The sequence below is a fragment of the Canis lupus genome, chromosome 22 (assembly GCF_003254725.2).
Source record: "Canis lupus dingo isolate Sandy chromosome 22, ASM325472v2, whole genome shotgun sequence".
NCBI lineage: Eukaryota > Metazoa > Chordata > Mammalia > Carnivora > Canidae > Canis > Canis lupus.
Window position 1 is genome coordinate 2,482,788 of NC_064264.1, and position 17,275 is coordinate 2,500,062.

The following is a 17,275-nucleotide window of genomic DNA, read 5'->3' on the forward strand; positions in this document are numbered from 1 at the left end:
ACAAATACTTACACATAAACACTTTTATATTATAATCCACTGACTTACAAAATGGCGGGGGAGGGAAAAACAAATACTTACACATAAACACTTCTATATTTCCCATCTTTTCCAGTACTTGAGACCAGAATTTCATAACTATAGAGCTCTGGTACAGTAGTCTCATCTGTTTCGCCATTAATGAAGCTGGAAGGAGGTGACCAGGTAAGCACTACTGTCCTTGACTGGATATCTGAGGCCTGCAAAAACACAGTATTTAAAAGCTCTTTGAAACAAATGTAAATGTGCGTAATGAACAGTGAAAATCCAATGAGATTTCAAGATTACATAAAATATATCTGTTATCTACCTATATAAGATGGCTCACAAATAGAAACCGGTCCATTTGTAGATGAGATGTAATTTGTTGTGAAAGGGCAGATGAGTTCAATACTAAAGGTCTTTAAATCTAAAAGCCATTATAGGCCATTCACAACTATTAGTGTCAACACCATATACAGGTAAAAAGAATGGAAAAAAAAAAGTCCACTTTTATTTAAAAAGGTTCATTTCCTCAATTTAGAAAGTGTCTTATAATAATAAGAAGATAAAAAGGAGAAAAATGAGCAAAGGACATGGACTGACCAAAGAAATATAAACATAAAAGGAAAATGTAAGAAATGATGTGTAAATGCATTTATAATTAAATAAATGTAAACTAAAACAAAATACCACTTTTCTTTCTTTTTTTTAAGTTGGGAATTTTTTTTATTTATTCATGAGAGACAGAGAGAGAGAGAGAGAGAGAGAGAGGCAGAGACACAGTCAGAGGGAGAAGCAGGCTCCATGCAGGGAGCCCGATTTGATCCTGGATCTCCAGGATCACGCCCTGAGCCAACAGCGGCACTAAACCACTGAGCCACCTGGGTTGCCCAAAGTACCACTTTTCATCTAACAGATTGGAAGATTAAAAAGCTAGTATTAAAAAAAATAAAATAAAATAAAAAGCTAGTATTATCTTCATTGTGTTAAGGTAAAGGTTTGGAGAAATAGGTTGAAGTATACTTAACATACAGTATTACATTACTTTCAGGTGTACAACACCATGATTCAAAAATTCTATATACTTCTCAGTGCTCACCATGATAAGTGTATTCTTTTTGTTTTATTTTGTTTTTAGAGAAGGAGAGGGAAGGAAGAAGAGGAGAGGAGGAGAGGGGAAAAGGGGAAGGGAGAGCGGCAGAAGGAGAGGGAGAGAATCTTAAGCAGGCTCCATGCTCAAGTCAAGAGCCACCCAGCTGCCCCCATAGGTGTATTCTTTTTTTTTTCCCCCCATAGGTGTATTCTTAATCCCCTTTATCTATCTATCTATCTATCTATCTATCTATCTATCTATCTATCTATCCCCACACTAATTTCACCTCTGGCAACCACCAGTTTGTTCTCTGTATTTAAGAGTCGGATTTTTGGTTTTCTTCTTTGCTCATTGGTTTTGTTTCTAAACTCTACATACGAATGAGATCATGATATCTCTCTTTCTCTGACTTATTTCACTTAGCATTATACCCTCTAGGTCTATTCATGTTGTTGCAAATGGTGACATTTCATTCTTTTTTCCTCTGGCTGAGTAATATTCTGTTGTGTATATGGTATATGTACCACATCTTTATTCATTCATCTGTGGATGGATACTTGGGCTGTTTCCGTATCTTAGCTATTATAAATAATGCTATAACAAAGGAGTGCATGTATCTTTTTGAATTCGTGATTTAGCTCTTTCAGTAAATACCCAGTAATGGAATTACTGGATCATATGGTAGTTCTGTTTTTGATTTTTTGAGAAACCTCCATATTGTTTGGCACAGTGGCTGCACCAATTTGCATTCCCACCAAAGTGTACAGAGGTTCCCTTTTCTCCACACCCTTGTCAATGCTTGTTATTTCCTGTCTTTTTAATTTTAGCCATTCTGACAGATGTAAAATGGTATCTCATATTGATGTAGTCCCAATAGTTTAATTTTGCTTTTATTTCCCTTGCCTAAGGAGACATATGTAGAAAAATGTTCTACAGCCTATGTCAAAGGAACTGCTGCCCATGTTTTCTTCTAGGAGTTTTATGTTTTCAGGTCTCAAATTTAGATCTTTTATCCATTTTGAGTTTATTTTTGTGTAATTGCTTTCATTATTAAATAAATGTGAACTAAAACAAGGTATCAACTTTCAACTAACACATTGGGAAGATTAAAAGCTAGTAATATCCATTGTATTAAGGGTTTGGAGATAGGGGCACTCTCTTAAATGTATTTAAGAATATGTATGGGTATGATCCCTGTGTAGAGCTACTTGGGAACGTTCATAAACATTTACTATGTGCTTACTTTGTAGTTCAATAATTCAATTCCTAGGAACTTTTTTCAGGAAAATATCCTACAAAGTTACAAAAAAGTACGTAAATACATATAGTTAAGAATATTTATTGCAGCACCATTACTAATGGCAGGAAATTGGAAATACTGGTACAGTCTTTTAACATGCTACTATGCAGGTGTTCAAAAAACAATGAGGTAGTTATGTATGTGCTGACATCTAAAACATGTCCTTAATATACTAATGCTATGTAACAGGGCAAAAAAGGAAAGCTACAAGGTAGTATATATGCTATGATCTCAGGTGTTTTAAAAAAATTTAAAAACGCACAAAAATACCTGAAAATATACCATACAAATGTACTAATCCTTACCTCTGGGGATTCTGTACATATATGTGGTGGGATGCAGGGAGAATTGTAAGAAAAAAACAGAAGGTTTTGTACATTTTGGATTACTGGAATAATTTATTGTATGTACTCTTTTATAATAAAAGTGTAATAAAGAGGGAAAAAAAGTCTAGAGACTAAACTAAAGATTGGTAACAAAGGTTATCAGATCACAGCCAGACTCTAATGTAAAGGCTTGCTTTAAAATTATCTATATTTAATGACTGTCCTATCTTGCACAAGCCAGTGGAGCAGCGGAGGTAGAGGGAGAAGCAGGCTCCCCACCAACCAGGGAGCCCGACATGGGGTTCCATCTCAGGACCTTGGGATCATGATCTGAGCCGAAGGCAGCCGCTTAACCAACTGAGCCACCCAGGTGCCCCTATAGTAGTGTTTCTAAATCTAAGATAAAACCACTAACCACTAGGATGAAGACCACCCCTGTTTTGAATTTGGCAGAATAAACGGTTTCTCCACAAGCCTAACATTTTCCCATTTTCAAAGTTCTCAAAGCCTGAATAAATTTAGAAGGCTATTAGTGTATATATTCTGCTGTCAAACCACAGAAATATATTCTACCTACTGTCTTACTACCTTAAAAAAGTCTTAGTACTATAATGGGCTTAAAGATGGTTCCTTGTTTTAACCTAAGTCCATCTGCTATTAATTTGTAACTGTGCAAGTTTTTTTTCTCTTAAACAGTGTTAACGTACATATATGTACCATCTTCAGAATGTCTTGATTTTATGAGATGATCCTGTGGTAAACTGTGAGAGTAGTTAAGTGAAAAATACTCTGAAGGCAGGTCAGTCAATAGCATTAACTGGCATCCACTTTTTGAAGCTTACTTTATCAGGCTTCGTGGGGACTGACTACATCATGAAGAGTTATAGGTGGTAGAGATGACCCTAAGTAGGAAGGCAAAAGACCTGTCGCTAATTTGATTGGTGATACTGAACTTTCAAACATTTAGGATCCCAGGTCACACTTATAAAAGGGAGTGGTTGAGTGAGATGATCTATTTACCATAACTAATCAAATATAGTATTTTTAAAAAGGTTTTTATTTTGGAATAAATCTAAAATTACAGAAAAGTTGGGATGACAAGTATACAGAGTGCTTGTATACTTGTTGCCCAGCTTTCTCTATTGTTAACATCTTACATAATAATGCATTTTTGTCAAAACTAAGAAATAACAATGGTAGAATATTTACTAAATTTTTAACTAATCTATAAACATTTAACTAAATGGACTTCCAGGATAGTATGCTGAATTTAGAAAAAATAGTTAAAAAAATTAAGACACACTAAGTTCAACTTTTCTAGATAATTTGCTTTTACAGATAAAGTATTGGTCCCAACTCAGTCTATTAAAAAGGTATTTTATTACTTGCACATAAATGTTAAGGCACAAAAAAGGAGTAATTACACTGAGTTGGTGTGGAAAACTTCATGAGAAGTGGATTTTAAATAAAAATTTAAAGGACTTGGGATGGAATATAATTTGATAGAAAAGAAATGGATAATTTTTACAAGAATGAGTAATTTCTTTTCCTAAGCTTATGCCTTATAAGCTGGTTGTCCAAGTTATATGTATGAGTACGTATTCTGAAAAGCTCTCTAGTAATTTCACTCCCATGAGAATCACAGTTTAGGGGGAAAAGAAAAACATAAAGGACCAGTAAGAGGAGTGAGGAGAGAGGAAGAGAGTCATGTCTTGAAAGACAACGGTAATGGTTTTGAGATAGTAAGTGATACTATCTATTTAACGGTGTCAAATACTGCAGGGAGGCCAAGGAGAATGAGTGCAATCTGAACAATGTCTAATTCCTTAGAGACTCACACTATCCCTAACTCTCTCCCAACTTGAGAGTATATAACCAGTCACTCTTCAGAATCCCAGTGTAGCTCTTTCTGCCAAGGGGTCCTGTCCCTGTGCTTTAATAAAACTACCTTTTTTGCACCAAGACGACTCAAGAATTCTTTCCTGACTGGACAAGTCACCCAACCTTTCTGAATCTATTTCTTTTTCCATAAAATAAAGTAAAATGGTATTATATTTCAAATATTGGTTATTCTGCAATACTGTCCCCACACTAACTCCCACCCCCACCCACAGTTCACAGTGGTGGGTACTTTTTCTTTAAATTTCAGTTCATCATCTTTCCTTAGTGATACTTCTTTTGACACCCCTGTCAAGGCCTAGTCCCTCTATTATATATTCTTACAGAACTATATCTCTGTTCTGGTACTCCACAGATATAATTTTATATTTATTGCATGATTTAATCTACTAACCTAAGTTCTGAGGGCAAGGGCCATGCCTGTCCTTTGCTTTTCATTCCATCTCCAGCTTTTAGCACAGCTTGTAGCATTTTATTAGTGGTCAAATATTTATGGAGTAAGTGAATACATTTAGTTTGGCGCTCTAAATGAACCAGAGTATGCAAAAACAGCTACACACACACCCACACCCGACCTATACTTCGCAGCTCACAAGTAATTTAGTAAAACGGCTATCGTTACCTAAGCTATAAAAAGAAACAAAAACCAAACCAAACCAAACCATCAGCATTACTTTCTTTCTAAGATACAGGACTTCTTTTACAAAATTACATCTTCCTCATAATATTGGGCAAAACTTCTTTAAAAGAACTGTTTCAAGATTGATGGCCTGAAAAATTATACTTTTATTATATACGGTACCAAGTAAATGCTGCTATTAGCTATTATTTCATTCATATACTGATTCTATTAAGACATGCAAATTCCTTTTTAATTAATTTAGCGATATACATATGGATATACATATTGACTGAATTTCTTATTAAACTTCCTCTCACTTCAGTTTCCTTATTTGTAAACTAGGAAAAAGAATACAAAGAAGGTTGTTCTAGGAATTATATAAAGCGTATGTTTTCAAAGTACTTTTTTTTTCTTTTGTTTTCAAAGTACTTTAAACAGAGTTTGACATTAGTAAACTTGTGTTAGCTATTATGAAATCTGTGTATGTTTACCTTACTTTACATGAATAAGCTCAATTTTTTCAGAGAACCTAAATTAGAATGAAAGAAAACCAGAGCATCCAAATCTATTATTTAGAGTTGTCAGAAAAAGTAGGACTATAGTTTATTAGATAAGTGGCTTACTCAAACATCCTAAAATGGTTTGGTAAAATTAAAAGGTAAGCTTTTGTGGAGAGGGGGTGAAGAGAGTAACAACAATTTTTCTAATCTGTTTCCCTACAAAAATAAAATTAAATATTTTTTTGGTAACTTAGCACAAAGTTATATTGCCATGGATTTTTTTTTTTTTTTTTTTACAAAGAAGAGATAGAAGTTTTTGTTTTGTAAATCAAGAAATATTTTTATCAATGTTTAATAAATGGCCTTATCCTGGCTGAGAAAGCCCTGTAGTCTACTTCCACCACTACTTATACTTCTCTTTCCTCCATTTCACTACACTCCAATGAGAATGGTTCTTTCCATCTGGTAAACTTGCCCATATTATTCCTGCTTTCCCTCTCCCATCCCTTCTAACTCTTGTAACCTTTCTAACTCTTCAGCTCAGAGAAGGTTTTCCTGATTGCTGTATTTAATTCCCCTCGCCTCAGTAATGCATCACATTACCTTTATTTCTGTAAAGGCTCTTTTTACATTTCCTTTTATTATTGATAGTAAGGTCTCAATAAGTATTTGTGATTGGTTATCATGCCAATATTTTGACTGACTGAAAATCTAGTTCTTAAAAGAATAATGTAATAACACAGATTGGTAAGGCATAGCACAGTGAAAAAAATGTGCCATAGAACAACAGGGTACAGCATGATCCTTTTTTTCATAAAAAGACAATAGAAAAGAATATATTTTGGTGGATGAGCACATAAAAATGAAGTGAAATCAGAAACCCAAACTGTTAGGTGTGGCTAAATCAGAGGAGTGGGAAAAAGGAATTTATTTCTAGTTACTATATTCATATTTTACCATAAAAGATTTCACATATAATAAAATAAAAATTCAATCTTAATCACTGGCAGATCTATTAGCTTACTTTTAAAATGGAGTGAAGATATAGCTTTTACAAAAAACAGAAAAAGAAAATTACTAATCTGTACAACTGTGACATTTTGGTTTTTCCTTCTAGTTTCCTTTTTTCTAAAGTCCTTCGTTTAAAAAAAAAAGAAAGATTTTATTTATTTATTCATGGGGGGGGGGGCAGAGACAGGAGGCTCCATCCTGGGAACCCGACATGGGACTCGATCCCAGGTCTCCAGGATCACGCCCTGGGCTGAAGGTGGCGCTAAACCGCTGAGCCACCCAGGCTGCCCCTGAAGTCCTTCCTTTACAAGACTGTAATCATGGTGTCCAAATAGTTTGATCACTAGTACTTTTCCCTACAAAAGCATCTTTGCATGTTTTTAGCCTTTAAAATCGTATTTTTTTTTAGATTTTTATTTATTTATGATAGTCATACAGAGAGAGAGAGTGAGAGGCAGAGACACAGGCAGAGGGAGAAGCAGGCTCCATGCACCGGGAGCCCGATGTGGGATTCGATCCCGCGTCTCCAGGATCGCGCCCTGGGCCAAAGGCAGGCGCTAAACTGCTGCGCCACCCAGGGATCCCTAAAATCGTATTTTTAAATGGCTATATAGTTCTGTTCAATAAAAATATCTCAATTTATGCATTTTAAAAATTGTTAATATTAGTGCTACAAAAACCATTTTTGTTTGTGTAACTTTTTACTAAGAAATGGGACCTCATGGTTTCAGAGAAGTTTAATTTATATTTCTTTTGATTACTAGTAAAAATACTTTAGGGTCTTAATGGGTTTAAAAAGTTCAATTTAGGGGCACCTGGGTGGCTCAGACAGGTAAAGGTCATGATTTCAGAATCCTGGGATAGAGCCCAGCACTGAGCTTCCTGCTCAGTGGGAAACCTCCTTCTCCCTCTGCCCTCCCCCTGCTTATGTACTCTCTCTCTGAAAAAAAAAAAAAAAAAAAAAAAAGAAAAAAAAATCTTAAAAAAATAGTAAAATAAAAAGTTCAATTTGTATGAGCACTTAAAGTTAATCTTTTGTCAAATCTGATGCAAATGTTTTTCCTAATTAAGATGATAGCCTTTATACATACAGGCTATATAGAAAATAAGCAGGAAATTTTATGTAGTCACTTTGGCTGCCACACCTTTTGCTGATTTTCTTATTTTTTCTATTACATCCATATGGGGAATAAAAACCTCTTCTACCGTTTTTAACTCTTTCTGCATCTGGAGTTAACTGAATGTATTTCTTATGGAAATCATATAAATAGATTTTTAAAAAACTGATAATCAGTCATACCCATACTATATATTACATCTTTGTCTTTTCTAATGATTTCCAATGTCATGTAGCATATATTAAATCCCAGTTGTTGTTTTTTTTTTAAAGATTTTATTTACTTATGTGATAGAGAAGATAGCACAAGCAGGGACAGCAGGAAGGAGAAGCAGGCTCCTTGCTGAGCAGGGAGCTGACTTGGGCTGGATCCCAGGACCCTGGGATCATGACCTAAGCCAAAGGAAGGCACTTAACCGACTGAGCCACTCAGGTGCCCCTAAATCCTAGTTTAAAAAATGAATTCTTGATTGAATACTCTGCTTCAATGATCAACATATTTCTCATTATGTCAGATCTATATTGACCCGTTATTGATATCATATTTACAGTTTTTAAAAATTTTTAAAAAAATTTATTTAAGTAATCTCTACACCCAATGTGGGGGCCTGAACTTAAGACTACAGGAGCAAGAGCATGTGCTCTTCCGACTGAGCCAGCCAGGTGCCCCTAATATACTCAAGTTTGAAGCAAGGCCTGAATTAAAATATTACCAAAATCCTATGTAAATAATACTTAATATAAATGTCAAGAGAATACATGCAATACTTACCACTGGTTTGACAATGCTGGAAAGAAGTGCTTCGAAAGCTTTAGTTTCTTCATCTTTTTCTTAAAGAAAATAAAAGAATATTTAAAAAATGAACTTAAGTACAATCATCCCTCTCCCTCCACATATGTCTTCTAAAACCATGTTGGTAATCTGAGATTTTTATTTCCTAGTTTTTACTTTAGTGCATATTCAGCAGTTTGTGTCTCTTCAGGATTCTTCTGCTTCAGTTTCTATTTCGATTTTAACTGTGATCCCGAATTATAATGCCGCTTTATATATCTGAACCAGTCATTAAATTTTTCTTATAGAAAGTATATTTTTATTCATAGCTGTAAAAAATACTCTCTGGAATTCTCATTTCCCAACCTTACCCTTTTTTTTTTTAAAGATTATTTAACAGAGAGAGAAGAGAGAGGGAGAGAGCGCGCATGTGCACAAGCAGGCAGAGTGAGAGGGAGAAGCAGGCTCTGAGCAGGGAGCCTGATGTGGTGCCTGATCCCAGGTCTCCAGGATTATGACTCGAGCTGAAGGCAGAGGCCCACTGGACTGAGCCATCTAGGTGCCCCAATCTCACACCTCTTAACAGTTAACAAGTTAACAGAGTTCGTTCTTATATGGGGGTTGATCTCACGACTCTGAAATCACGACCTGAGTTGAAACTAAGAGTCAGATGTTTGACTGAATGAACCACCCCAGCGCCCAAGTGTTTGTTTCTTGACAGGCCTTAACTGTGGTTCCCAAGATAAAAATATAATTGACTTGACCATAACTTCTATCCATAACTGATATACCCGAAACTTTAGCTTAACTCTTATTAACATCAATACTGAAAAATATTGATCAGAAGGTCTCAAAAATATGGGAGAATATTTTAAATATAAATATTAATGTACAAACCATGAGGCTGTTAAAGCATTAAATGTATTGGTGGGGAATGGAAATTATAACAAAAGGAAGTAGTGCTCAGAGTTCATATGGTGGAAGTCATAGGTTAGCCTATGACTTTTAGCCTTTAAAATCCAAGGGAAATAAGGGGATTTTGAAAGAAAAAGAAAGGTCCAAGGGAAATAAGGGGATTTTGAAAGAAAAGAACTTCTGAAGAAAGTAATGAAGAATACTCATACATAAAGAAGTAGAAAGAAATAAAGAGTTTGATAAAAACGAGCACGGCCTTGTCAAAGAGCCCAGAAAGATAGGAAAAGGAATCTGGATGAACTTTATTAGGGTATTCCTTTCCGAGAGAAATTTCTCTTGGCTAGTAAAATTTACAATTTATGTGAAATTACTAATTGGGCTTTCCCAAATTGTAAAAAGTACCGTAGAAACATTTGAGATTCTAAAACTTCATACACATTTAGGAAGAGTTGCTAAGCTACATTTTAAATGAAGCATGATGAAATAACTGAAAAAAATATACTTTTAGTTGATTAAGTAACAACGAAAAGTACCAAAAGGAATAGTTTTTTAAATATTATTTTAAATAGTTACCTTCTATTTCTGTACCAATTTGTGCACCACCTTTCCCTTTCCCTGACTTATTCTTTGCTGACCCTACGTTTGCACCACTAGCATTCTGCCCTTTTATAAGCCCATTATGTTCATTTATGGGAGAAGGGCATTTCTGGGGTGATGATGGTGGACTGCTCATTTTATCTTTCTGTGTTCCTTGGCGATCCTTTAATTTTTTCTGCAAACGTTCATATGTCTTACTAGATCTTTCATCTCTAAAGTTGGACCTCCCATGTGTAGAGTGAGCATCTAGGAAGAAATAAAAATAAAAACATTTAAAAATGTCATTTATTCCAAATACATTTATGACATGAAAAAAGGAAGAGGAAAACAATTTATCATTATCTTGTATAAGAACTATTATAAAGTATCTCAAAAAATAATTTTGCAGAACAAAGATATTTCTGTTTCTCCAGCAACTGACAGAATCAAGCTTTTTGATTATAATTATATACATCAAATAAATTTCCAGAGACATTTCTTTTCTTCATCTTTTCTTAATTAACTATTAACCCTCCACAGAAGTACCTTGGTGGTATGTTATGATAAACATAGGTGGGGTAAGACCTGAATTGAAGTATGTACAATTCTTTTTCTTTACTTTTTTGTAGCCATCACTTTTAGCAACTCTTTCAACTTCAAACATATGAAATAGGTAAACAGAAAGCCATCACCTGTCTAAATTCCCTTATGACTTAAAAACAAAACAAAACAAAACCAAAGAAAAGCACCAAACCAAACCATCACTGAAAAATAAAGTTATAGGCATTAATACAAAGAAATAAGTAGGATTGTTTACTAAGAATAGATTCAAGGTACAAAACACTGCATCTCCGGTTATCACAAACTCAAGGCTGTGATTTAGAAAAAAGTATTAAAAAAAATAAAAAATAAAAAAAAAAATAAAAAAGTATTTATTCTAAAAAAAAGTCACAAAGCACTATAATAAAATCAATACACTCCATAAATATTGTTACCTGTTCCAGAGTTTATTTTTATTTTAAATTTAAAATCTGTAATGAGAAAAATATTTTTTAAAAGGCTCGAAAATCTCAGTAAAGTTTTATCAATGTTTTAAGAAAATTAGTACAATATTTTTGAAATTAGTATTATATGTACAAGAACATTAGAATAGGGATCCCTGAGTGGCGCAGCGGTTTAGCGCCTGCCTTTGGCCCAGGGCGCGATCCTGGAGACCCGGGATCGAATCCCATGTCGGGCTCCTGGTGCATGGAGCCTGCTTCTCCCTCTGCCTATGTCTCTGCCTCTCTCTCTGTGTGTGACTATCATAAATAAATAAAAATTAAAAAAAAAAAAAGAACATTAGAATAAAAAACACAGGAATTTGGATATCTATCCATTAAAGAGTGAGTCTGGACATCTACCTTACACCATATACAAAACTTAAAATGAATCAAAGACCTAAATGTAGGAAGTAAGGCTATTAAGCTCATAGAAGGAAACACAGGTACAAATACATTTGACTTTGGTTTAGATAATAGTTTTTTAGGACACCAAAAGGATAAACTATCAAAGAAAAATCAGATTTTACCAAAATTTTTCTTTTCTGCGTTAAAGGACACCACTGATAAAGTGAGAACACAATGTAAGAGAAAACATCTATATCATATACCTTGAATCCATAACATATCAAAACTCTTACAACTTAACAATAAAAAGACAAATAACCCAACTAAAAAAATGGGAGTGGGATTTGAACAGACAACTCTCCAAAGAAGATATGTAAAATAGCCAATAAGCAAATGAAAAGATATTCAACATCAGTAACGAGAAACAAACAAATCAAAACCACAATGCAACACAAATTCACACTTACCAGGATGGCTAGATTCAAAAGACCGTAGTAAGTTTAAGCAAAGATATGGAGAAATTAAATTAGGACCCTCACACATTGCTGGTGGGAATGTAAAATGGTGCAGTCACTATGGAAAACAGTTTTGCAGCTTCTCAAGTAGTTAAACACAGAATTACTATATAAGCCAGCTATTCTCTCAGGTATATGCCAGCAGAAGTGAAAACATGTCTACACAAAAACTTGTATACAACTATCAAAGCATCATTATTCAAAATGGATAAAAAGTGGAAACAACTCAAATGTCCATCAATGAACAAAAGGATAAACAAAATTATATTCACATAATGTAATATTTTTCAGCCATAAGAAGGAATAGAGTACTGATCATGCTACACTTCTGAACTAAGCCTTAAAGAAACAGCCCAGGTGAAAAAAAAGCTAGACATAAAGACAGCATATTGTATGAACATTTGTATCAAATATTCATATTGTGCATATATTTTTATGAAATAGCTAGAATTTCCTTTTCATGGAGGCTGCTACTAGTTATAAAACTACTGTCAGTTATTTGGATCTACTGATAGACACTTTGGCTTATAACCTCAAATACAACATGACTTGTCTTCCATCACTGGATAGCTAGCTTTTTAGATTTGTACCCTTTGTGGATTTGTGTTTTTCACTTTCCTTCACATCACTGTGAAACATATCCATGTATTTTAATATCCTCTCTGAATAACAGTGGGTGTTTAACAATGTGAAATAGCAGTAATTATAACATCTAGTTTTTTTCTTGTAATTTTCTCAAACACCTTTTAAAGAAGTCAGTCATAAAAAATGAGCAGTGAAGTAAACAGGAGGATGAAACTGATTTGTAGTATAAACTCTTGCTACTCAAGTTTTGACTGGACCACTGTAGGAGCCTCACTTGGGAGTTTATTAGAGATGCAGAAACCCAAACCCTACCCAGTCCTACAGAATCAATATGCATTACTTGGGCAAGAGAAGTAAGTTTGAAAAATATATATAGGATGTGATATATAATGTATTTACCACTTAGAGGCTGTGCTGTATAATTAAAATTCTGTATTTAGAGTTATTTATTCTGTAAGTTTACTAAGCATTAATGATAGGTATTGCTAAGTGCAAGTGATGAATAAAACAGATTTAGTTGTCAGGGGGAAAGAAATGTGAATTAAAAAAAAAAATCAAATTGTGTCAAGTTCTGTGAAAGAAACAGGTTTCAGTGTGAGAGATTGATAAGGTAAAGTCACAGAGGCTCCCTCTGAAAGCGGAAATCTAAAGGGGAAAAAAAAAAGGAGCCTTCCACGGAAAAAAGAGCATCCCTGGTAGAGAGGACATGTATGCAGCGCACTGGGGCAAAAGGAGCTTGGAGGTTTTGAAAAACTGAAGGGGAGGGGAGGGATAAGTGGGAAAAAAGCAGTCCAAGGTCACAGGGCACACGGTCTTGTCCAGGCCAGGGGGCTGGCAAGCAGGCTCATTTTGGTCCCTATGGGTCATTTGGCAATGTCTGGAGATATTTTTGATTGTCACAACTGGGTGAGGATAGGGGAGAGTGAGGAGGAGTTGTATGCTACTGGCATCTAGTAGGTAGAGGGCATGGTTTCTCCTGAATATCCTACAATGCAGTTTTGTACTCTAAAACACTCACCCGTTCCCAAACATCCAGAGTGCAGATGTGCAGAAATCGTGGTCTAGAAGAAGGTTCAGGATTTTATTCTAACTATAATGAGACAATGACAGCAGAACACCAACTGGAAGGCAGCTGCTCCTGCAGTTATCCTGACAAGAGCTGATAGCAGACTAGATTTGAGTAGTAGTGGAAAAAAGTAGATAAAAATTGGAGCTTCTGAAAATAAAACTGATAGCAGTTGATGTGGGGGTTAAAGAAGAAAGAATAAATTCGATCATGTGGTTTTCACTTGAGCAAACTGAGTGGAAAGTGGTACCAATATCAAGATGAAGATGACAAAGAAAAGCAGGCTACATAATTGAGATTTATGTTTTAGAACCAATGTAACTGATATGCATAATACTTTTAAGTGAAGTTATCAAGAAGGCAGTTAGAAATAGAAGTCTGAAGCTCAGAGGCGAGGTTTTAGCTGGAGACACAAATCTGACAGCTGTCAGCATACAGATGATATTTAAATGCATAGGAAAGAATAAGATTACTATTTTCTGTGTGTATGTTGGTTGTCTATCCTTCCCAACAAATTTATTAACTTCCCACGGGCCAAGATTATATTTTGTTTCCCTGACTCTCCCCACCACCCAGTCCTTTACAGAACCTAGCAACTTTGGTAGGTGACAGCACAACCTTAAGGATTTAACAGTATGATTATTCCTGGCTGAAAGTTTTCCTTAGTGTCTAGCTGGCAGGAGAGAGAAAAAAACTCTTGTTTGAACATGTCCCCACTAAATATCGCTGCACGGTATGTTATTTTCCCTCTTTGATTTTCTGTTTATTTTTTTGTCTTGAGGGGTAATCATGAGGATGAAATACTTAACACAGTCCTTAGGTAAAAGAACATGATTGTGATATGTTACTGTTTGGTCATTTCTTTTACATAATGTAGCATTTATTATATCTAAGTAAAGAGAGTTAACTCCATAAAGACAGGAATATTTTTAGATGTCTTACCTACATCTCCATATACTTGAGAAGATTGATACTGTGGCAAATACTGTGTTGACATGTCTCCAGCTCCAGTCACTGGTGAGTACATATGGCGTGGTGGAGGAGGCATCATGGTTGGGACAGGAATGAAACCAGGTAGAGGGGGAGGATGTGGGGAACGGTGTATGACAGTGTGACTGCCAGGATGAAACTCTGGTGCCTGAGGAACCACAACAACTCTTCGAACACCATTGTCTTCAATAACCTACAAAACGAACATTAAACATTTCTTCTATAAGATATAAGCAATTCTTTTGAAATAGGTTAGAGTAGGAATTTTTATACAATTAAGAAACTTTAGAGAATATGAAAAGATTTTATTAAATACACTAGATACATATGAATTAGTATTAACAACATGAAGTAGTTTTTCTTCCGCAGTGCAATATAAATCTTAAAGTGAGATTAGCTAAACAAAATGTAAACAATGAGCCACAATATTAGCTATTTATTTGTATGTGTTATGTGCATTTAGTGATGCATTAAAAATGAGATACTCAAGGGAATTTTTGGTTTAAACACAATGGGGGGTGTGTGCCTGGGTGGCTCAATGGGTTAAGCACCTGCCTTCCACTTGGGTCACGATCTCAGAGTCCTGGGATTGAGCCTTGAAATCTCATCGGGCTCCCTGCTCAGTGGGGAGTCTGTTTTTCCCTGTCTCTCTGCCTCTCCCCGTTTGTGTGTGTGTGTGTGTGTGTGTGTGTGTGTACGTGTGAGCTTACGTGCGCTCTCTCAAATAAATAAGATCTTTGAAAAAATAAACAGGAATTAATTTCCTTTTCCATGTAATGGAAGTGGGGGGAGGGAATAAACTGTGAAATAGAAATGCAGGAAAAAGCTGGATCCAGATTCCTAGGATCAACCATATATTCCATTTAGGTACAAAATTCTTACAAACATGACCAGGACAATTTTAACACCTTTTTAAGGGAGACAAACACCTACTATATTAATTCCCAGTTAAGAAAAGCATCTGTGGCTTCAGCATTTACATTAGTGAAAGGGGAAACCATCAGAGTTTTAGGCAGAAGAGTGATATAGGCCACTGGTGTCCAGCCAGGGGTGATTTTGCCCCCTACCAGGCATTTGGCAGTATTTGGAAACATTTTTGGTTGTCACAATGGGGGCAGGTACTACTGCCATCTAGTGGGTAGAGAGGTCAGGGATATTGCTAAATACCCTACAACACAGAAGACAATCCCCTACAACAAAAATTACTGGGCCTAAAATGTCTGTAGGGCTGAGGTTGAGAAATGCTGATATAACCTTACATTTAATAGGATCATTCTGGTTCCTGAGTTGTGAACAGATTGTAGGGCGAGGGAGGGAAAAACAAAAAACAAAACAAAACAGGGAAACCAGCGAAAACAGGAAGCTACTGCAATATCTAGGCAAGAAAAGATGGTGGCTTGGACCAGGGTAGTAAAAAGAGGCCCGTACTCTGCATATATTTAAAGGTAGAACAACAAGATTAGCTGATGATGTGACTGGAGAAGTGAGAAAAAGAAGTCAGGAAGGATGGTGCTCCATCAATTGTGAAGGGGAAGGCTGTAAAGCAGAATAAGTTACCTGGTGGGGAGGAGGAGGAAGATTTGGAGTTCTAGGTTTTGGTCATGTGAATTGGTTAAGTCTGTAAGACATTTAACTGGAAATGTTGAATAGGTAGTTAGGTATACTAGTCTGCAGTTCTAAAAAAATTGCAAAAGGACAACCAGGTAAGGTAGGAAGTAGACTAAGTGCAGAGTCTGGAAGTTTGGTAAAGTGTATCAAGTAGGAAGGATCAACCCTGTCAAATGCTGCTGAAAGGTCAAATAAGATGAAGACTAAGAACTAACTGGATTTAGCAATGTGGAAGTCACTGGGACTTTGATGAGAACAGTTCTGGTAATTATAGGGGCAAACCCTAACTGGAGTGGGCTTAAGAGACAAAGTGGGGAACAGAATTAGAGAGCTAATAGCCCAATTTTGGGAACTACTATTCCTGCTGAGGGGAATATGGAAATAAGGTGGTGGCTGGTAGTAGTGGAGTCAAGCTTTAAAACATTTTGTTGTTTTTAGCCAGAGAAATTACAACATGCTGATACAATAATGAGAATGCCCCAACAGACAGTAAGAAATTGATGTGGAAGACAGGAGAAAAATGCAGGCAAAACGGAAGGGGATCTAAGACCCAATGTGGGCACCAGGTCTAGACAGGAGCAGGAAAGGCTGTCTCCATTCCAGATGAAAAGGAAGAGTGTGTGAGTTGACATGAGACAGCAGAGCATGTAACCCCAGATGCTGGTAGAAATGTGGGAGTTAGGGGTCTGTGGAAGGTTTCTTTTGATAGCTTTCCATGAACCCTATCCTGGGCACCACAATTTCAATGACCTCTCCTTCCTATCATTTTTATTATATTTATTCTATCATTTGTTAAACATTTGTAACACTGTAGTTATTTGTTAACTTTACACATGCATATGTCTTCCCCTATAACTTAACTTCCCCTCAAGGGACATGCATTAATTATTAATCCTCATAACAATATTACAAATAGATAGCATTATTATCTCCATTTCTCAGATGGGGAAACTGAGGCATACAGATGTTAA

The 17,275-nt window shown here is 35.7% G+C and overlaps 1 protein-coding gene across 5 annotated transcripts in view; it reads right to left on the bottom strand.

The window, feature by feature from the left end:
• Positions 1–17,275, bottom strand: part of FNDC3A (fibronectin type III domain containing 3A) — a 175,523-nt gene that overhangs the window by 48,726 nt on the left and 109,522 nt on the right. For all 5 annotated transcript variants that reach the window (XM_035704449.2, XM_025478344.3, XM_049099193.1 and 2 more), the window contains 4 exons: positions 14,649–14,889; positions 10,150–10,419; positions 8,662–8,720; positions 82–239 (listed from right to left, as the gene is read on the bottom strand). In XM_035704449.2, the coding sequence (XP_035560342.1) occupies positions 82–239; positions 8,662–8,720; positions 10,150–10,419; positions 14,649–14,889 (728 nt within the window). The remainder of the gene's footprint in view (positions 1–81; positions 240–8,661; positions 8,721–10,149; positions 10,420–14,648; positions 14,890–17,275) is intronic.